This window comes from Eschrichtius robustus, chromosome 2 (assembly GCF_028021215.1).
Source record: "Eschrichtius robustus isolate mEscRob2 chromosome 2, mEscRob2.pri, whole genome shotgun sequence".
Taxonomy (NCBI): domain Eukaryota; kingdom Metazoa; phylum Chordata; class Mammalia; order Artiodactyla; family Eschrichtiidae; genus Eschrichtius; species Eschrichtius robustus.
Genome location: NC_090825.1, coordinates 115,562,071 through 115,585,361, shown reverse-complemented (window position 1 = coordinate 115,585,361; position 23,291 = coordinate 115,562,071). Strand labels below are relative to the sequence as shown.

The 23,291-nt window shown below is 36.6% G+C and overlaps 1 protein-coding gene across 2 annotated transcripts in view; it reads left to right on the top strand.

Moving 5' to 3' along the window:
• NME5 (NME/NM23 family member 5) overlaps positions 1-13,917 on the top strand; it is a 40,358-nt gene extending 26,441 nt beyond the window's left edge. For both annotated transcript variants that reach the window (XM_068534483.1, XM_068534484.1), the window contains exon 6: positions 13,754-13,917. In XM_068534483.1, the coding sequence (XP_068390584.1) occupies positions 13,754-13,837 (84 nt within the window). In that variant the 3' untranslated portion in view covers positions 13,838-13,917. The remainder of the gene's footprint in view (positions 1-13,753) is intronic.
• Positions 13,918-23,291: the final 9,374 nt, after the last annotated feature.

Below are 23,291 nucleotides of genomic sequence, written 5' to 3'. Positions count from 1 at the left end.
GAATGAGAGTACCTGATGTTTTTTCAAGTTTTGTGGGGGTTTTTTTTTTTTTTACCAATCTCACAGGTGAAAAGTGGTTATCTTGTAACTTAATTTGTATTTCTTTTGTTATGAGTGAGTTTGAGTATCTTTTAGTATATGCTACTTAAAGCCATTTGCATTTCCTTTTCTGTGAACTTCCTACCCCAGGCCTTTGTCCATTTGCCAGCACTTGGTTGTCTAGGTCTTTTTCTAACTGTATTGGTACTCTCTATGTTTAAGAAATTAAACATTTTAACCAACATATTTTGTTCGTTAGTAGATTTTCTCAGTTTCTCACTATTTCCATGATATATTTTAATTTTTTGTACTATATTTGTTGAGCTCTTTTATGCCTTCCAGGTTTCTGTTATATTTGAAGAAGGTTTTCTGTTTTAAGATTATAAGTAACATTCTCTCATTCTGCCTTCTAATACTTTTTAATATTTCCTTTTTCTCCCCCCACGTATATGTCTTTGATCATGTGGAATATTTTTTTGCTGTAGGGAGTGAGGTAGAGAGCCACGTTTTATTTTATTTCCACTTGGTTACTCAATTGATGAAAACCATTTATTGAACGGTATGTATTTTCTTCATCGATTTAAAAATCTATTGTTAATATATACTAAGTTCTTACATGCATTTAGTGGGTTTCTTTTTTTTTTTTTGGTTTGTTAATTTCATCTGTTCATTTGTAAGTATCACACTGTTTTAAGTATTATAGGTTTGTAATATATTTCAAAATCAGATAGTTCTAAACCTTTCAATTACTCTTTTTTTTCAGAATTTTCTTAATTTTGTTTTGCATTATTATTTCTAATGTGAATATTTTCAGTCACAATACATACTCTCACATTGCTTTCTTAAAGGGCCATCCCAAGTTACAGTGTGATCACCAATGTATAATTTCCATTTCACCTCATCCACATAAGTATTAGATATAAGTTAAAAACACGAGTGGGAGTGGGACTGATTTGATAAGAGGAAAAATAGATTAAAGATGGTAATTCAATTGTTTTAACTTCCATTCAATTGTTTTAACCTCACACAATGGTGAGGTTAAACATTTTCCCCTCTGTTTAGTTGTATATCCTCCTTTGTGAATTATCTGTTTATCTTTTGTCCACTTATCTGTTGGAGTTTTGTATGAATTCCTTTTTTATTACTGAATTATAATTAATCTACAGCACTATGTTAGTTCCAGGTGCATGACATAGTGATTTGATACTTCTGTACATTACAGAATGATCACTATGATTAAGTCTAGCTACCACCTGTCACCATACAAAGTTATTGAAATGTTGTTGACTATATTCCCCGTGCTGTACATTTCATCCCTGTGACATTTATTTTGTAACTGGAAGTTTATATCTCTTAATATCCCTCTCCTCTTTCACTTATCCCCAACCCCCCTTCTCTCTGGCAATCACCTTTTTGTTCTCTCTATCTGTGACTCTGTTTCTGTTTTGTTATGTTTATTCATTTGTTTTGGTTTTTAGATTCCACACATAAGTGAAATCATATGGTATTTGTCTTTCTCTGATTTATTTCACTAGTATAATACCTTCTAGGTTGATCCATCTTGTTGCAAATGGCAAATTTTCTTTTTTTACGGTTGATTAATATTCCATTTCTGTGCGTGTGTGTGTGTGTACATGTATCACATCATTTTTTTTAATTTTTGAATTTTATTTATTTTTTTATACGACAGGTTCTTATTAGTCATCAGTTTTATACACATCAGTGTATACATGGCAATCCCAATCGCCCAATTCAGCACACTCCCACCACCACCCCCCGCCACTTTCCCCCCTTGGTATCCATACGTTTGTTCTCTACATCTGTGTCTCAGTTTCTGCCCTGCAAACCAGTTCATCTGTACCATTTTTCTAGGTTCCACATATATGCGTTAATATACGATATTTGTTTTTCTCTTTCTGACTTACTTCACTCTGTATGACAGTTGCTAGATCCATCCACGTCTCAACAAATGACCCAATTTTGTTCTTTTTATGGCTGAGTAATATTCCATTGTATGTATGTACCACGTCTTCCGTATCCATTCATCTGTGAATGGGCATTTAGGTTGCTTCCATGACCCGGCTATTGTAAATAGTGCTGCAGTGAACATTGGGGTGCATGTGTCTTTTTGAATTACGGTTTTCTCTGGGTATATGCCCCGTAGTGGGATTGCTGAGTCATATGGTAATTCTATTTTTAGTTTTTTAAGGAACCTCCATACTGTTCTCCATAGTGGCTGTATCAATTTACATTCCCACCAACAGTGCAAGAGGGTTCCCTTTTCTCCACACCCTCTCCAGCATTTGTTGTTTGTAGATTTTCTGATGATGCCCATTCTAACTGGTGTGAGGTGATACCTCATTGTAGTTTTGATTTGCGTTTCTCTAATAATTAGTGATGTTGAGCAGCTTTTCATGTGCCTCTTGGCCATCTGTATGTCTTCTTTGGAGAAATGTCTATTTAGGTCTTCTGCCCATTTTTGGATTGGGTTGTTTGTTTTTTTTAATATTGAGCTGAATGAGCTGTTTATATATTTTGGAGATTGATTGATTTCATTGATTCATTTGCAAGTATTTTCCATTGATTCGTTTGCAAGTATTTTCTCCCATTCTGAGGGTTGTCTTTCGTCTTGTTTATGGTTTCCTTTGCTGTGCAAAACCTTTCCTTGTTCGTCTTGTTTATGGTTTCCTTTGCTGTGCAAAAGCTTTGAAGTTTCATTAGGTCCCATTTGTTTATTTTTGTTTTTATTTCCATTACTCTAGGAGGTGGATCAAAAAAGGTCTTGCTGTGATTTATGTCAAAGAGTGTTCTTCCTATGTTTTCCTCTAAGAGTTTTATAGTGTCCGGTCTTACATTTAGGTCTCTAATCCATTTTGAGTTTATTTTTGTGTATGGTGTTAGGGAGTGTTCTAATTTCATTCTTTTACATGTAGCTGTCCAGTTTTCCCATCACCACTTATTGAAGAGACTGTCTTTTCTCCATTGTATATCCATGCCTCCTTTGTCCTAGATTAGTTGACCATAGGTGTGTGGGTTTATCTCTGGGCTTTCTATCCTATTCCATTGATCTATATTTCTGTTTTTGTGCCAGTATCATATTGTCTTGATTACTGTAGCTTTGTAGTATAGTCTGAAGTCAGGGAGTCTGATTCCTCCAGCACCGCTTTTTTCCCTCAAGACCGCTTTGGCTATTCAGGGTCTTTTGTGTCTCCATACAAATTTTAAGATTTTTTGTTATAGTTCTGTGAAAAATGCCATTGGTAATTTGACAGGGATTGCATTGAATCTGCAGATTGCTTTGGGTAGTATCGTCATTTTCACAATATTGATTCTTCCAATCCAAGAATATGGTATGTCTCACCATCTGTTGGTATCATCTTTAATTTCTTTCATCAGTGTCTTATAGTTTTCTGCATACAGGTCTTTTGTCTCCCTAGGTAGGTTTATTCCTAGGTATTTTATTCTTTTTGTTGCAATGGTAAATGGGAGTGTTGCCTTAATTTCTCTTTCAGATTTTTCATCATTAGTATACAGGAATGCAAGAGTTTTCTGTGCATTAATTTTGTACCCTGCAACTTTACCAAATTCATTGATTAGCTCTAGTAGTTTTCTGGTGGCATCGTTAGGATTCTCTATGTATATAGTATCATATCATCTGCAAAGAGTGACAGTTTTACTTCTTCTTTTCCAATTTGTTTTCCTTTTATTTCTTTTTCTTCTCTGATTGCCATGGCTAGGACTTCCAAAGCTATGTTGAATAATAGTGGTGAGAGTGGACATCCTTGTCTTCTTCCTGATCTTAGAGGAAATGCTTTCATTTTTTCAGCATTGGGAATGATGTTTGCTGTGGGTTTGTCGTATATGGCCTTTATTATATTGAGCTGGGTTCCCTCTATGCCCACTTTCTGGAGAGTTTTTATCATAAATGGGTGTTGAATTTTGTCAAAAGCTTTTTCTGCATCTATTGAGATGATCATATGGTATTTCTTCTTCAATTTGTTAATATGGTGTATCACATTGATTGATTTGCGTATATTGAAGAATCCTTGCATCCCTGAGATAAATCCCACTTGATCATGGTCTATGATCCTTTTAACGTGTTGTTGGATTCCATTTGCTAGTATTTTGTTGAGGATTTTTGCATCTATATTCATCAGTGATTTTGGTCTGTAATTTTCCTTTTTTGTAGTATCTTTGTCTGGTTTTGGTATCAGGGTGATGGTGGCCTCATAGAATGCGTTTGGGAGTGTTCCTTCCTCTGCAATTTTTTGGAAGAGTTTGAGAAGGATGGGTGTTAGCTCTTCTCTAAATGTTTGATAGAATTCACCCGTAAAGGCATCTGGTCCTGGACTTTTGTTTGTTGGAAGGTTTTTAATCACAGTTTCAATTTCATTACTTGTGATTGGTCTGTTCATATTTTCTGTTTCTTCCTGGTTCAGTCTTGGAAGGTTATACCTTTCTAAGAATTTGTCCATTTCTTCCAGGTTGTCCATTTTATTGACATAGAGTTGCTTGTAGTAGTCTCTTAAGATGCTTTGTATTTCTGTGGTCTCTGTTGTAACTTCTCCTTTTTCATTTCTAATTTTAATGATTTGAGTCCTCTCCCTCTTTTTCTTGATGAGTCTGGCTAATGGTTTATCAATTTTGTTTATCTTCTCAAAGAACCAGCTTTTAGTTTTATTGATCTTTGCTATTGTTTTCTTTGTTTCTATTTCATTTATTTCTGCTCTGATCTTTCTTTATGATTTCTTTCCTTCTGCTAACTTTGGGTTTTGTTTATTCTTCTTTCTCTAGTTCCTTTAGGTGTAAGTTTAGATTGTTTATTTGAGATGTTTGATGTTTCTTGTTTCTTGAGGTAGGCTTGTATAGCTATAAACTTCCCTCTTAGAACTGCTTTTGCTGCATCCCATAGGTTTTGGATCATCGTGTTTTCATTATCATTTGTCTCTAGGTATTTTTTGATTTCCTCTTTGATTTCTTCAGTGAACTCTTGGTTATTTAGTAACGTATTGTTTAGTCTCCATGTGTTTGTGTTTTTTACGGTTTTTTCCTGTAATTGATTTCTAATTATGATAGCGTTGTGGTCAGAAAAGATGCTTGATATGATTTCAGTTTTCTTAAATTTGCCGAGGCTTGATTGGTGACCCAAGATGTGATCTATCCTGGAGAAGGTTCCGTGTGCACTTGAGAAGAAATTGTAATCTGCTGTTTTTGGATGGAATGTCCTATAAATATCAATTAAATCTATCTGGTCTATTGTGTCATTTAAAGCTTGTGTTTCCTTATTAATTTTCTGTTTGGATGATCTGTCCATTGGTGTAAGTGAGGCGTTAAAGTCCCCCACTATTATTGTGTTACTGTCGATTTCCTCTTTTATAGCTGTTAGCAATTGCCTTATGTATTGAGGTGCTCCTATGTTGGGTGCATATATATTTATAATTGTTATATCTTCTTCTTGGATTGATCCCTTGATCATTATATAGTGTCCTTCCTTGTCTCTTGTAACAGTCTTTATTTTAAAGTCTATTTATCTGATATGAGTATTGCTACTCCAGCTTTCTTTTGATTTCCATTTGCGTGGAATATCTCTTTCCATCCCCTCACTTTCAGTCTGTATGTGTCCCTAGGTCTGAAGTGGGTCTCTTGTAGACAGCATATATATGGGTCTTGTTTTTGTATCCATTCAGCAAGCCTGTGTCTTTTGGTTGGAGCATTTAATCCATTCACGTTTAAGGTAATTATCGATATGTATGTTCCTATTACCATTTTCTTAATTGTTTTGGGTTTGTTTTTGTAGGTCCTTTCCTTCTCTTGTGTTTCCCACATAGAGAAGTTCCTTTAGCGTTTACTGTAGAGCTGGTTTGGTGATGCTGAATTCTCTTAGCTTTTGCTTGTCTGTAAAGCTTTTGATTTCTCCATCGAATCTCAATGAGATCCTTGCCGGGTAGAGTAATCTTGGTTGTAGGTTCTTTCCTTTCATCACTTTAAGTATATCATGCCACTCCCTTCTGGCTTGTAGGGTTTTTGCTGAGGAATCAGCTGTTAACCTTATGGGAGTTCCCTTGTATGTTATTTGTCGTTTTTCCCTTGCTGCTTTCAATAATTTTTCATTGTCTTTAATTTTTGCCAATTTGATTACTACGTGTCTCGGCGTGTTTCTCCTTGGGTTTACCCTGTATGGGACTCTCTGTGGTTCCTAGACTTGGGTGGCTATTTCCCGTGTTAGGGAAGTTTTCGACTAAAATGTCTTCAAATATTTTCTCGGGACCTTTCTCTCTCTCTTCTCCTTCTGTGACCCCTATAATGCGAATGTTGTTGCGTTTAATGTTGTCCCAGAGGTCTCTTAGGCTGTCTTCATTTCTTTTCATTCTTTCTTCTTTCTTCTGTTGCGCAGCAGTGAATTCCACCATTCTGCCTTCCAGGTCACTTATCCGTTCTTCTGCCTCAGTTATTCTCCTATTGATTCCTTCTAGTGTAGTTTTCATTTCAGTTATTGTATTGTTCATCTCTGTTTGTTTGTACTTTAATTCTTCTAGGTCTTTGTTAAACATTTCTTGCATCTTCTCGATATTTGCCTCCATTCTTTTTCTGAGGTCCTGGATCATCTTCACTATCATTATTCTGAATTCTTTTTCTGGAAGGTTGCCTATCTCCACTTCATTTAGTTGTTTTTTTGGGGTTTTATCTTGTTCCTTCATGTGGTACATAGCCCTCTGCCTTTTCATCTTGTGTATATTTCTGTGAATGTGGTTTTTGTTCCACAGGCTGAAGGATTGTAGTTCTTCTTGCTTCTGCTGTCTGCCCTCTATCACATCTTTTTAGTCTGTTCATCTGTTGACTTAGGTTGCTTCCCTATCTTGGCTATTATAAATAATACTGCAATGAACATAGGGGTGCATATATCTTTTCCAATTAGTGTTTTTGTTTTCTTCAGAAAAATACCCAGAAGCGGAATTTCTAGATCATATGGTAGTTCTGATTTTAATTTTTTGAGGAACCTCCATATTGCTTTCTATAGTGGCTGTATCAATTATTTACATTCCCACCAACAGTGCACCAGGGTTCCCTTTTCTCCACATCCTTGCCAACATTTGTTATGTGTTCCTTTTGATGATAGCCATTCTAATTGATGTGAGGTAATATCTCCCTGTGGTTTTGATTTGCATTTCCTTGATGATTAGTGATGTTGAGCATCTTTGCATGTGTCTGTTGGCCATCTGTTTGTCTTCCTCGGAAAAATGTCTATCCAGGGGGCTTCCCTGGTGGCGCAGTGGTTGAGAGTCTGCCTGCCAGTGCAGGGGACACGGGTTCGAGCCCTGGTCTGGGAAGATCCCACATGCCGCACAGCAGCTGGGCCCGTGAGCCACAACTACTGAGCCTGCGCGTCTGGAGCCTGTGCTCTGCAACAGGAGAGGCCACGATAGTGAGAGGCCCGCGCACCGCGATGAAGAGTGACCCCTGCTTGCCGCAACTAGAGGGAGCCCTCGCGCAGAAACGAAGACCCAACACAGCCAAAAATAAACAAATAAAATTTAAAAATAAAATAAAATAACAAATGTTCAAGTACAATTGGTGTCTAAAAAAAAAAAAAAAAAGAATTCCCCCACCCTTGGTATCTAATCAAGTTCCTTTCTACCTCCCCTTGAAAAAAAAAAAATGTCTATTCAGGTTCTCTGCCCATTTTTAAATTCAGTTTTTGTTTTTTTGATTTTGAGTTGTATGAGTCGTCTGTATATGTTGAATATTAACCTCTTATCAGGTATATTGTTTGCAAATACCTTCTCCCATTCAGTAGGCTGCCTTTTCAGTTTGTTGATAGTTTCCTTCGCTGTGCAGAAGCTTTTTAGTTTTATGTCGTCCCATTTGGGTTTTTTTGCTTTTGTTTCCCTTGACTGAGGAGATATATTCAAAAATATATTGCTAATAATACAACATTGTGAATCAACTATAGTTCAATAAAATTTTTAAAAAATATATTGCTAAGACTGATTTCAAAGTGCATAATGCCTGTGTTTTCTTCTAGGAATTTTACGGTTTCCTGTCTGCGTTTAAGTCTTTATTCCATTTTTAGTTTATTTTTGTATATGGTGTGAGAGAGTAGTCCAGTTTGATTCTTTTGCATGTAGCTGTTCAGTTTTCCCAAAACCATTTATTGAAGAGACTGTCTTTTCCCCATTGTATTTCCTGTCTCCTTTGGCGTAGGTTGATTGACCATATAAGTGTGGGTTCATTTCTGGGCTCTCTGTTTTTTCCATTGATCTATGTATCTGTTTTTGTGCCAATACCATACGTTTTATTATTTTATTTTATTTTAGCTTTTTTGACCATGCCACATGGCATGTGGGATCAAACCCGCGCCCCCGGCAGTGGAAGCATGGAGTCTTAACCACTGGACTGCCAGGGAAGCCCCCAGTACCATACTGTTTTGATTATTCTAGCTTTGTAGTATAGTTTGAAATCAGGGCATGTGATACCTCCAGCTTTGTTCTTCTTTCTCAATATTGTTTTGAGTATACAAGGTCTTTTGTGTTTCCATACAAGTTTTGGAATTATTTGTTCTAGTTCTGTGAAAAATGCCATGGGTATTTTGATAGGGATTGCATTGAATTTTGTCTTGGGTAGTATGGTCATTTTAACAATAATAATTCTTCTAATCCATGAGCATGACATATCTTTCCATTTGTGTCTTCAGTTTCTTTCATCAGTGTATTATAGTTTTCTGAGTACAGGTGTTTTACTCCTTAGTTAGATCTATTCTTAGGTTTTTTTTTTTTTTTTTTTTTTGATGCAGTTGTAAATGTGATTGATTTCTTAATTTCTCTTTTTGTTGGTAGTGTATAGAACACAACAGATTTCTGTATTAAATTTGTATTGTGCAAATTCACTGAGTTCATTTATTAGTTTTAATTTTTTTTTTGGTGGTATCTTTAGGATTTTCTCTGTAGAGTATCATGTCATCTTCAATCACTGACAGTTTTACTTCTTCCTTTCCTATTTGGATTACCTTATTTTATTTTATTTTATTTTATTTTATTGTCTGGTTGTTGTGGCTAGGACTTTTAATACTATGCTGAATAAAAGTGGCAAAAGTGGGAATTCTGTTACGATGTTAGCTGTGGGCTTGTCATGTATTGCCTTTATTATGTTGAGGTATGTTCCCTCTATACTCACTTTGCTGAGAATTTTTATTGTAAATGGATGTTGAATTTTGTCAAAAGCTTTTTCTTCATCTATTGAGATGTTTGTATGATTTTTATTCTTCAGTCTGTTAATGTGGTGTATTACGTTGATTGATTTGCAGGTATTGAACCATCCTTGCATCCCTGGAATAAATCCCACTTAATCATGGTGTATGATTCTTTTAATGTATTGTTGAATTCAGCTTTCTACGTTTTATTGAGGATTTTTGCCACTACGTTCATCAGTGATACTGACCTGTAATTTTCTTTTTTTGGTGGTGTTTTTGTCTGGTTTTGGTGTCAGCGTGATGCTGGCCTCATAGAATGAGATTGGAAGCATTTTTTCCTCTTCAGTTTTTTGGAAGAGTTTGAGAAGGATAGGTGTAAGAATTCTTTATATATTAGTTACCTCAACCTTTGTCATACTTGCTGCAAAATTTTTTCCCTTTTTGTTTAAATTTTAATTTTGCCTTTTAAATAATATTTAATAAGTCAAACCTTGATTTTTTTCTTATTGTGAGTTTTACTTTACCATTTAAGTTTAGGAAGTTCTATCCCATTGAAAGTTTTGCTAAATATTCACTATTGTATTCTTCTAGTTTTTTTATATTTAACTTTCCTATGCATCTGGAATTTACTTTTGTATAAATTACAAGATGAAGATCTAAATTGATTTTTTTCTGACCAGTTGTCCTTGTACATTGACTTTTGAAGCCTCATTTATCACACATTAAATTCTATACATGGGCACGTATTCTGTTACATGGATCTGTATGTTCTAACAGTACCACAATAAACAATTGCTTTTAACATCATTTTCAGTACTTCTGTATATACTTCACAAGTTTTTTGGTGATAAATATAAATAAGATAAACTTTGCCATTTTAAGCATTTTCTTTCTTTGTTTATTTATGTATTTATTTATTTATTTTTGGCTGCATTGGGTCTTTGTTGCTGCACGTGGGCTTTCTTTAGTTGCGTTGAGCGGGGGCTGCTCTTTGTTGCAGTGCGTGGGCTTCTCATGGTGGTGGCTTCTCTTGTTGTGGAGCACGGGCTCTAGGCACGCGGGCCGCAGTAGTTGTGGCTGACAGGCCCTAGAGTGCAGGCTCAGTAGTTGTGGCACACGGGCTTAGTTGCTCTGTGGCATGTGGGATCTTCCTGGACCAGGGCTCAAACCCGTGTCCCTGCATTGGCAGGCGGGTTCTTAGCCACTGCGCCACCAGGGAAGCCCAACCATTTTCAAGTGTACAGTTCAATGGCATTAATTATAATCACAATGTTGTGTAGTCACCATCAGTATCTATTTCCAAAATTTTTTCATCACCCTAAACAGAAACTCTGTAACCATTAAGCAATAACTCCCCATTACTTCCTTCCCCCAGCCTTTAGTAACCTGTAGTCTATTTTCTGTCTCCATAAATTTGCCTATTCTAGATATTTCATATAAGTGGAATTATATAATATTTGTTTTTGTGTGTGTCTGGCTTATGTCACTTGGCATAATGCTTTCAAAGTTCATTCATGTAGTAGCATGTATCAGAATTTCATCCCTTTTATAGTTGAATAATATTTGATTATATATGTATATATCATATTTTGTTTATCCGTTCATCTGTTGATGGATACTTGGGTTGTTTCTCCCTTCTAGCTATTGTACGTAATGTTACAGTGAACACTGGTGTATAAGTATCTGTTTGAGTACCTGTTTTAATTTCTTTGGGGTATATACCTAAGAGTGGATTTTCTGGGTCATATGGTAATTCTAAGTTTGGCTTTTTGAGTAACCACTAAAATGTTTTTCACAGCATCTGCAACATTTTACATTCCCACTAGCAATGTATGAGTGTTCCAGTTTCTCCATGTCCTGGCCAATGCTTGTTCTTTTCTGGTTTTTTTGTTTTTTGTTTTTAAATAATTGTAACTGTCCTATTAGACGTGAAATGGCCTATCATTGTGATTTTGGTTTACATTTCCCTAATGACAAATAATGCTGACCCTCTTTTCATGTGTTTACTGGCTATTTGTATATTTTCTTCAGAGAAATGTCTATTCACGTTCATGTTCTTTCCTATTTTTAATTGTTTTTTTGTTGTTGAGTTGTAGGAGTTCTTATATGTTGTAGGTTTTAAACCCTTATATGATTTGCAAATATATGCACCCCTTCTATAGGTTGTCCTTTCACTTTCTTAATGATGTCCTTTGACACATGGAATTTTTGAATATTTGACAAAAGTCTAATTTATCTCTTTTTTCTTTTATTCCTTTGCTTTTGGTGTCATATCTAAATCCACTGCCAAATTCAAGGTTGTGAAGATTTATTCCTATATTTTCCTCTAAGATTTTAATGGGTTTAGCTCTTATATTTAGGTTGTTGATTAACGTTGAATTAATTTTTGTGTATGGTGTGAGATAGGGGTCCAACTTCATTCTTTTGCATGTGGAAATCCAGTTTCTTAGTACCGTCTGTTGAAGAAACTATATCTTCTCCACTGAATGGACTTGGTACCATTGTCAAAAATCAGTTGGCCATATATATATGGGTTTATTTCTGGCTCTCAATTCTATTCCATTGATCTATATGTATATCTATATGCCACACTGTTTTTTTTTTTTTTTTTTTTTTTTTAATATATATATATTTATTTATTTATTTATGGCTGTGTTGGGTCTTCGTTTCTGTGCGAGGGCTTTCTCTAGCTGCGGCAAGTGGGGGCCACTCTTCATCGCGGTGCGCGGGCCTCTCACTATCGCGGCCTCTCTTGTTGCGGAGCACAGGCTCCAGATGCGCAGGCTCAGTAATTGTGGCTCACGGGCTTAGTCGCTCCGCGGCATGTGGGATCTTCCCAGACCAGGGCTCGAACCCGTGTCCCCTGCATCGGCAGGCAGATTCTCAACCACTGCGCCACCAGGGAAGCCCCGCCACACTGTTTTGATTACTGTAGCTTTACAGAAGATTTTGAAATTGGGAAGAACAAATTCTCCAGCTTGATTTTTTATTTTCATGATTGTTTTGGCTATTTGGAGCTCCTTGAAATTCCATATGAATTTGAGGATTGTCTTTTCCTTTTCTGCAAAAACAACTTTTGGAAATTTGATGGGGATTGTGTTGAATCTATAGATCACTTTGAGTAATATTGACATCTTAGCATCTTAACGTTATTAAATCTATCCATGGACATGGGATGTCTTTCCATTTATTTAGGTTTTTTAATTTCTTTTGGCAATGTTTTATAATTTTCAGGACACAAGTTGGTTAAATTTATTCCTAGATATTTTTTTCAAATCCATTATAAATGAAAGTGATTTCCTAATTTCCTTTTTGAATCATTCATTGCTGATATATGGAAACACAAGTGATTTTTGTGTATTGATCTTGTAACCTACAACTTTGCCATATTAATTTATTAGCACTAGTAGTTTTCTTAGATTCTTTGGGATTTTTAAATACAGGCATACCTTGGAGATGTTGTGGGTTAGGTTCCAGACCACCACAATTAAGCAAGTATTTCAGTAAAGCAAGTCATGCAAATTTTTTGGTTTCCCAATGGGTATAAAAGTTATGGTTACACTATTCTGTAGTCAATTAAGTGTGCAACAATACTTTATTGCTAAAAAATGCTAACCATCATCTGAACCTTCAGCGAGTCATAATTATTTTGCAATAGTAACATTAGAGATTCCTGATCATAGACCACCATAACAAATATAATAATAATGGAAATGTTTGAAATCTTGTGAGAATTAGCAAAATATGACATGGAGACACAAAGTGAGCAAATACTGTTGGAAAAATGGTGCCAATAATCTTGCTCAATGCAGAGTGATCAAAAATCTTCAATTTGTACAAAAAAAAAATGCCATATCTGCAAAGTGCAATAAACCGATGGAGATCTGCCTATATATAATAGGGTCATGTCATCTGTGAATGGACATAATTTTACCTTCCTTTCCAATTTGGATCTATACTTGACAATATTGCCTAATGTAAAACTTATTGTTTTAATTTTATTTTTTTAATTTATTTAATTTATTTATTTATTTTTGGCTGCGTTGGCTCTCTGTTGTTGTGCGTGGGCTTTCTCTAGTTGTGGCGAGTGGGGTCTACTCTTCCTTGTGGTGGGCAGGCTTCTCATTGCGGTGGCTTCTCTTGTTGCAGAGCACAGGCTCTAGGCACGTGGGCTTCAGTAGTTGTGTCACACACAGGCTCAGTAGTTGTGGCTCACAGGCTCTAGAGCGCAGGCTCAGTAGTTGTGGCACACAGGCGTAGTTGCTCCGCAGCATGTGGGATCTTCCTGGACCAGGGCTCAAACCCGTGTCCCCTGCATTAGCAGGTGGATTCTTACCCACTGCGCCACCAGGGAAGCCCCAATTTTCAATTTTTTTTGTTTCAATTTTTTTGTTTCAATTTTTAATGGTCATTTTCTTATTATTCTTAAAGTGATTTTGGAAACTGTTTTAAATGGAAATAGTATATGTTGAAGAAATATGTAAACGTTAATTAACGTAAGGGTGTTTTTTTTTCCTTTTTCCATAGATTTGGCTGGCTGATTGGTTGCTGAAAAATAATCCCAACAAGCCCAAACTTTGTCATCATCCAATTGCAGAAGAACCTTATTAAAATAAAGCCCTCAAAGAACAAATCACGAGCTATCTCACTGTAAAAGGCATGCTTCTACTTAAGAAAGAAGTAACTGCTAACGGTTTAAGTAACTACATGTGAAATAAATTATTTCTTTTTAAAAAAAAATTTTTTTAAATTTTATATTTGGCTGCATTGGATCTTCGTTGCTGCACGTGGGCTTTTCTCTCGTTGCGGGGAGCGGGGGCTACTCTTCGTTGCAGTGTGCAGGCTTCTCATTGAGGTGCTTCTCTTGTTGTGGAGCATGGGCTCTAGGCACATGGGCTCAGTAGTTGTGGCTCGCGGGCTCTAGAGCGCGGGCTCAGTTGTTGTGGCACACGGGCTTAGTTGCTCCGCGGCATGTGGGATCTTCCCGGACTAGGATTTGAACCCGTGTCCCCTGCATTGGCAGGCGGATTCTTAACCACTGCACCACCAGGGAAGCCCCTAAATTATTTCTTAAAAATAAATTTTAAAAGAATAACTATTTCATGCAGCAGATAACATTATCTAAAATAAAATACTGGTTTAGGGTATGATTTTTTTTCTAATAAGAAAATTGTATTAGAAGCATTTAGAATGTCAACAAAACAACTGCAACTTTTTATTTTTACAGTTACAAAGTGGTATTCAGTTAAGAGAACAACAATTCATATAGGATGCATCAGAGACAACTGAAGATAATAAGATACCATTTCTATATACAACTGATTTTTGCTGTGCACCAACAAGAACCTACTTTGAATTTCTCTGCCAATTTACAACCCCCATAATGTACTAGACAAGGTTAGTAGCTATTGAAAATCCCACCAGGACAGGGGTAGCTGAAGACACATTTGGTAGTATGTTAACTATACACAGAGGACACTATACAGTTTAAAAACAAGTTTTGCACAGCTTTACAGTGCAAGACATGGTCCTCCATCTCTCTGAGGACATTTGGAAAACTCTGAGAAGGTGACTGGGTACTTCTTGTGCTCCTTCTGGCAAGTTTGCCCAAAGAATGCATATGATGGTGCTTCTTGGTCTCTTAGGATATCCTTTCCCATATTTAGTTATTTTTCCTCCGTGAGTCACAGTCATCCAGTGCCCATCTGGCTCTCACTTGCCCTGGTGCTGTCTCTGTGGAGCTCATTGTGTTACAATGGCTGTCGATTTAGGATATGATTTTAACAATGATGTAAGCATTAAGTAATAGAAGGCTGATGTAAGATATTGCTTATTATTTTTTAATTTCGAGAAGTAAGATGTGGAATTTTCGTTATATTTTCCCTAGCCCTATATTCTATATCTACATGCATAATAATTAATACATAGTTCGGACAGCTGAGTTTAAAAAGTATAAGTATATAAATAATTATGGGTTTTTCCGCTATCCAATAGTAGAGCGTTCCTATGAAACCTTTCATAAGCTGAAAGGGTGTAATGTGAAGAATCAGTTACCTTAGTTCGCAAGTTGCTAGCAGATGCACAGAATAAATTGGGATAAAGCCCAGATGCTCACTGACAGTTCAAAGCTATCACGGCTTGATGCTGAGATGCTGAGTGTAGTTCCCTAGGAACGACATTGGTGGTGCTACTCTTGTTGCTCGGTGTGCGCGCTGCCTCTGAATTGGCTAATTGCAGAACAAATAGTTCTGTTTTCCCTTTTTGCCTTTTATCATAAAAGCAAAAATCCTCTTCAGATTTCTTTTGGTTAGTGAAAACAGATACGAATGCAGGTCTTTTGTAAGAACAAAGTGGCATCAAGTGAGCATTCAGAAAGGGTGACTACCTATATTTAGTAAAATGAAAATGGTTAGAACTCAATTATAGTTTTAACCAGTCATATATAACTATTTCCTCAACATTAATAAGTGCCCTACAAGGGTGACCAGACAGTAGCATGACAACTCATTTCTGGTTGTATCACTGAAAGTCCTGCATCCTGTGAGACCCCTTAATCCTTCACAAAATGGAATGATTGGTCCCTCTACCAAAGTCTTTAGGTTAATATTTCTCAATTATGTTTTTGTGATGAAGTTCTAGTTTTCAAAAAATGAAAGATTCTCAGTTATTAAAGAAATTTTAAGTTACTTAAAAAAAGATCCAAGTTGTAAAAGACTTTTATTAAGAGTAAATAATTAAACTGGCCTCACCTCTTCAGAAAGGCAATGTCATTATAAAACAAAAAATAGAAATGGGGAAGACCAAAGAAACACCTTAACCAAAAGCAATGAGTAGCTCTTGACTAAAAAAACATCTACAGAAGACCTTTGGGGGACAATTAAGGAGATTTAGATATGGACTAAATATTAGGTGATATTAGGGAATAATTGCTAAATTTCAAAGGGTCAAAATGATATGGCCATAAAAGGAGAATATCATGTTTAGGTGATGCATTCTGAAATTCTTAGGGGTAAATTTTTTGATGTTTGCAACTTATTTTCAAACGGTTCAGCAAGAAATATTTTTATACATGTAAAGATAAAGCAAAGTTAGCAAAATATTAACAATTGTTCAGTCTAGGTGGTGGGCACTCTAGTGTACTATTCTTTCAACTTTTCTGTGCTTTAAAACTATTCACAAATGAAGTTGGGGAAAAAAGATCTGTATGTTATTATCAAAAGCTGGTGATCAGTTTTCCACATTGTTGATAGGGAAACATTCAGATACTATATAGCTCTTGATTTGATATAAAAATGATATATACTAATCATCTATGATGTGTTTTAGCCAAACATGTGTACCTTAAAATTATCAAGCCTTTAGGCCCACCTTCCTGCTTACAGTTGTAGGAAATAATGTGGCCGTCTGAACGATACCATAAAGAAGCAAAAATTTACAAGATGGATGTTCTGTAGGACAGCTGCCTTGGTCTTCCAACAAATTGGTGTTATGAGAAAAGGGACTCTTTTAGATTAACAGAGATGTGAGATACATAATCAGAATCAACACTAGTTTCTAGATTGAACCCTCATTTATGCAGACAAGCTGCAAAGGACATTTTTGAGGTAACTGGGAAGATTTGAATCTAGAATGAGTATTAGATACAATGAAAATGTGTTGTCTTGGAAGGTAAAGATTGTTAACTGAAAAGACATGTTACGAAGCAATGTGTACAGTGAAATCTTACTTTTTTTAAAATAAATTTATTTTATTTATTTTATTTTTGGCTACACTGGGTCTTCATTCCTGTGTGCGGGCTTTCTCTAGTTGTGGCGAGCGGGGGCTACTCTTTGCTGCGGTGCGCGGGCTTCTCCTTGCCATGGCTTCTCTTGTTGTGGAGCACAGGCTCTAGGTGCGCAGTCTTCAGTTGTGGCTCATGGGCTCAGTAGTTGTGGCTCACGGGCTCTAGAGTGCAGGCTCAGTAGTTGTGGCGCACAGGCTTAGTTGCTCCGCGGCATGTGGGATCTTCCTGGACCAGGGCTTGAACCTGTGTCCCCTGCATTGGCAGGTGGATTCTTAACCGCTGTGCCACCAGGGAAGCCCAGTGAGATCTTACTTTGATAAAGAAATACATATGTGTGTATATGTGTGGAATAAGATGTAGAAGGGCGCCCACTCAAATGTTATTATATAATCTCTGGATGGTGGGAATACACTGATTTTTTTTTCTTATTTTTGGTTAGCTGTATTTTAATTTTTCTACAGTGTTCATATTACTGCTTTTGTCATTTTTTTAAGGGTTTAAAAAGACAAATGTCTTAATGGTTGTCAACATTAAAAGGGTTAGCAACACTTCCTTATTAATAGACTATCTTTAAGCTATCTAGAGCCAAGATGTTTTACAAGTTCTCAGTCATGGTGTTTATATGAATTTTTGGACATATTCCTCCTGGGACTGGTGTGCCCCCTGTATTTCAAAACACCTTTAACATTGTGTTGGGAAGACAAACTAAAATCTTAAAAACAAAGATAAATAGTGGATGGCTATATTTTGAGCAATGGTCAAGAGCATATGGGAAAAAGCAAATAGTTTTTACAATGAGATTCCAGCTTCAGGAGGTCATTTCCACCACAAGAGCCTCCTCTTGTGCAAAAAAGAGGCAGCATTGTGTATGGCAGAAAAATTCTGTACTGGAAGTCAGCTTCAGTCGCCAGACCAGCCATTTGTTTTTGGTCTTTTTTTTTTAAGTGGAAGAAAAAAATAGAGAAAACAGACTAATTTGAGATACATTTTGGAGAAAAAATAGATAAAAATACATGCAGATGGAAAACAATGTAGTTAGCCATAGGATTTTTAAACTTGGGACACATTTGAGGTCATTATTTCATGGGCCAGAACTGGAAAGTACAGCATAGAATGAATAAGAAAATGAGAAGACTGCCTTCTGACATAACCTGTCAGGTGGTATCAAAGTCCTGTGTACACATTTGTTATTGTTAAGTAGTGGTGATTTAGTGCATTTCTCTTGCACTGAATAATAGTGTGGTATTCTGGTTAATCAAGATATACCACTTCATTTAGTTTCTTTCTCTAGGACTCAAAGAGATCATAGAAAAAAGGAAGCAAGCATGCAGCTCTCTTATGACTTGGGACTAAACAGAAGAAGATTAGATTTTTCTTTACTTCTTTAGAAGTTTAGATCTGGGATGGCATGTAGAAGCTCCCCCTCCCCCCATTTGGAGAACCCAGGGCAATAGTTTATCTGCCTTGGCTTAAGGGTGCCACAGATTAGCTTGATTTGAAAGTGTCACAGATACTTTCGAGAAGTACTTTTCCATCTCAGAAATACTGCCACTTCTCTCTTGTTGTTAACTCTATATAAGAACTATTTAGATTAAGCTTTGAATTTTCATTCAGAGATGGCTCAATTCTTCTTTGTTTGCTACTTCTTTGACTTTAGGTGCTTATCTTGGGTTCTTTATTTTTGTCAGTCCCCTTACTAATAACATTCACTGTACTAACTTTGCACCTTTCATTTATTTTACAGAAGTTAACTAAATCTCAGAAACTCCCTGGCTTATGAGAGCCTTTAGTAGAGAAGTTCACTTCTAAAGGTGGAGTCCAATGATTTTTGGCAATTTCAGATAAATACTGTAAGGGAGATAGCTTTCTCCCACCTCACTGAAGGACATGACTAAAGAAAAAAATCTTTGTGGAGCAGTCCAGCATAGTTTTCCTATTATATTAACTACATACTTTAGTCCATTGGAAAGGGGAGATGACTAAATATGATGTCTGTTCCTTTCCTGCTTCCAGGATGACCCAGAAAGTTCTCTCCCCTCATCCAAATCAAGGGTTGATGACACTGCTGTGATTGATGCCTTTTGTTCCCAGACCAAATTGTTTTTTATAGCCCACCCCCTGCCAGCACTTTCCAAAGTGCCACTGCCATCAGCTCCAGAGGGAGCCCCTTCCTCAGGCTTCCTGGCCAGCAGCTGCACTGTGATGGCAGGGAGCTCGGAATGGGAGGAGAAAGCAGCTTGCAGACAAATGGGCAACTAATCCAACCAACAGCCCATCACTAGAACCATAAAAAAAAAAATCCTTTTTTTCCCCCACTTGCCTCATCTGCATTTCTTGGCTGAGATGGCGATAGAATGCTCCTTGGAAAAGTTATGGCTTCACATAAAGCAATCTTGAATTTCCCTCCCTTTTTTTTCTTTCTCCAACAATTCTACTTAGCCCAATATTGTCAAATCACTACAGACCTTACAAGTAGTAAAAGGACAATAAGGGAATAGTAGGAACAACTTTATGCCTATAAATTTGACAAATTAGATGAAATAGACAAAGTCCTTTAAAGACACAGCTACCAACGATGTGTCAACCTAAACTACAATTTCTGGATCCTTCTTTAAACTTTCATCATTGTTTGGATCTCTCAGTGCTCAACTTTTTAGTTTTGAAGCAGCCCTACTGAACTTACTTAGTAAGCATTCTCAACTGTTCTACTAAGATCTAGTTACTTTTCAGCCCAAGTTTTCTAATTTTGGGATAGAGAGGGTAAAGCTATTTTTTAAGAATAAGCATCTCAGGGGTTAGTAAATCTTATTTTAATCAGGATTATAAAATCCTGATCCTTCTGGGTGGCCTTTATGTTGGGGCCAGAATGACAGCCTCTCTGGTCTTTATCTAGTGTTCCTAGTCCTTGCCAATGTGAGAACATTTCAAGGCGTCTTTAACATATATATGTGGTTAGAGCCTCTTGCACCATAAAATGGTTAGCCACAGACCCACATAAAACAGTCAGTCTACAATGAGGTTGAAGCTTTGGAAACAAGCACATCCTTTTCAGTGGTGCTTGCTTTTATAATGTGTCATTTAGCAAATGGACTGTGAAGAATTAGTCATGCCAAACTTCTAACCATCTGATTACTAGCTACAGACTAAACATCCCAGATGAAAATTTTTAGATTTTAAAGCTTCAGTCTTTCAAAGTTCAATTAAAATGAAATATCTACTAGGACCCCCAAGTTCTAGTCTAACTTGTTTGCACCTTTCAGAGATACAAGTTCAACACGTTAAGTAGCAAACCATTATGAGTTTCTTCATGCCTCTCAGGGATGGTTTGAGAAAATGGATTATTTGAAACCATTGTAATCTTTGTGGTAAGAAACACAATATACTAAATTAAGTCAAAATGTAATATTGTTAGGCACATTAGTGAAATCACATTGTTATATTCCTCTTTCTGTTGCTAATATTGTACGTCCAACCTGAGCACACTCTTGTAGTTAGGAAGCCAGACACTTTGTCTAGCTTCCTGTAGGTCTGGGTGCCCTCAACCTGTCCTCAGCTCTTCAGTAGTTACCTAGGTCTGAGGCCTGACCCTGGGATCTCCTATGCCATCTGAGCTGAACTTTTCACTGGATTCCATGCCCTGGTATCTTCTTAGAATACTCTTCTTCCTTTTTAGAGCTCTATTATTTTAAAAGTCTCCTCATCTTTTTTCCTGTCCTCATCTTGATCGTTTCCCTTTATCTTTATCAGTGAGTTTAGTATTCTTGACCATAAGCTGCTATAAAGATTTTGATATGTCAGTTATATTGCAATATGATTTTTAAAAAGATTTTGAGATTATGAAGCACATCACAGAGTTAAAGAGTTAAAAAGAGTGTGCCAACATGTTTTCTTCCTATTCAAGTTGGTCAGGGGAACCCAAGTTGAATAGACATTGTCCGTATAGAAAACAGGTTTCCTACTTCCATGGGTAGCTGTTTGAAATTAATGTTCACTACTTTGTGACAATCAACAAATACTTATTATCTTGTATATACATAATATGCTGGAAAAATATTTTATAGTTGTTAATCTGGCATTCAGGGCTCCCACAGACTGGTCAATGCTTATCTTTCCAAACATATATCCCCAGAACCTGCCTTATGGACACTGTTCTAGCTAGAGTGGTCGGTTTGCTCGCCTTGCTCATTCCTAATTCTGTTCATTTGCTAAAGCCATTCTTTCCTTTACTCTGCCATCCTACCTCACAAACACTGAAGATTCTCCTATTCTTTTATGCTTGTATAATTCCTACCCTAGGAGACAATTTCATATAGTTTTGCTCTAATACAGCTTAATTGCTGACTTATCTGGCACTTCATAATATACTCCTTTGACATAATGTACTGGACGTATGGTGAAATGGTTTAGCATTTGGCCTTTGGAAACAGCAAAGCAGTTTTCTATCATAACTCCATGACTTCCTAGCTCTGTGACTGTGGGAAAATTTGCTTAACCTCTCTGAGTCTGTTTCCTCATCTGTCTACTGGGGATACTGATAGTACCTACCTTACAGGGTTGTTTTAAGGATTAAATGTGTAAAAGTACCTAACAGTGCCTTGTGACACAGAGTAAGCACTCAGTTAAAGTTAGCTATTATTTTTTACCTCAGGTCTTTTTCTTTAAACTTATATATGGACTCTCTTTGCATCATTAATGGAAGGATTACTATCTGTTGTTACCTATTATGTGCCAAGCACTGTGCTAAGCACTTTCACTTATGTTATCTTAATCCTCACAACAATCTTGAAGTTAAAGCAATTTGATGTAGAGGCCATATCTGGGAATTATTAGAGCTGGGGTTTTGAACTTAATTATATTTGGCTCTAAAGCCTTTCCATTACTTAATGGTGGTTCTTCATAGACATGGGAAACTTCTTGTTTTTCTCATAGGGCCAACTGAGTGTTGTGTACAAACCAAGTTCATTCATTTAATGGATTTATTGTGTATAAATTAATGAAGTGGGACTTGGGGCTTTACTCCATTTATGGTATTGCTTTTTGTAGCTGACACTCATAGGTTTTCTTCCTTCTTCACCCAGAAAGTGCTTCCAAACCCCTTTTCATTCTCCGTATTACTAAAGGCACTGATACCTTTATTTACACTTAACCACTACATGCTCTTGCACATCAACTTTAAAAAAAAAAAGAAAAAGCTTTGCTAATTTTATTTATTTATTTATTTATTTATTTAAAGGGAACTTTACTTATTTATCTGTTTATTTATTTATTTATTTATGGCTGCGTTGGGTCTTCATTGCTGCGTGTACTTTCTCTAGTGCAGTGAGCAGGGGCTACTCTTCATTGCAGTGCATGGGCTTCTCATAGCAGTGGATTCTCTTGTTGCAGAGCATGGGCTCTAGGCACGCAGGCTTCAGTTGTTGTGGCACGAGGGCTCAGTAGTTGTGGCTCACAGGCTCTAGAGTGCAGGCTCAGTAGTTGGGGCGCATGGGTTTAGTTGCTCTGCGGCATGTGGGATCTTCCTGGACCAGGGCTCGAACCCATGTCCTCTGCATTGGCAGGCGGATTCTTAACCACTGTGCCACCAGGGAGCCCGCTAATTAATTTTAAACCACCTAATCCAACCCCTTTATTGATAACCGAAGCAAACAAGGCTCAGGGTAGCTAAGAGACATGCCCAAGGTCACACATAAAGCTAATGGCTGATGATTCATGTTCTTGGCTCATACCCAGAGTGCTGTTCATTATACCAGGAACCCCTTGAGAAGAAGCACTTGAAAATATTATTGTCATAAGCAGTTAAAAACCTCCACCTGCCATCTTACTTGTGGTGGTAATTTAATAGTAAATCCTTGTAAAATATAACGTACAAAGAAGCTTCCTTCTGCACTAAATTCAAATTAGTAAAATCTAATCATAAGACTCTGTGTACATGAAGAACATCTGACTATTGCTATTTTACAGGCTATATGTTTCTTGAAACCAGAAGGGGTTCTAATTTATTCTGTATGGCAATTGGCATGGGACATCTTATAAAGGCCAGAACTGTCAGGATAGAAAAATTTAGAGGCTCAGAATAGAATTTTAGAATTTGAAAAAAATTTTGTGAATATCTAATGTAATCTAATCAAGTTCCCTTCTTTTTTATAGTAAAGATTTTGAAGCACAGAAAGTGATTTGCATGGCTTTACAGTAAAATCTGTGGCAAAATCAGCAGCACTTTTCCCACAATACTAAATTACCTCTCTTGATTACCTGAAAATTAAATTGTGTTGATTGTCACAG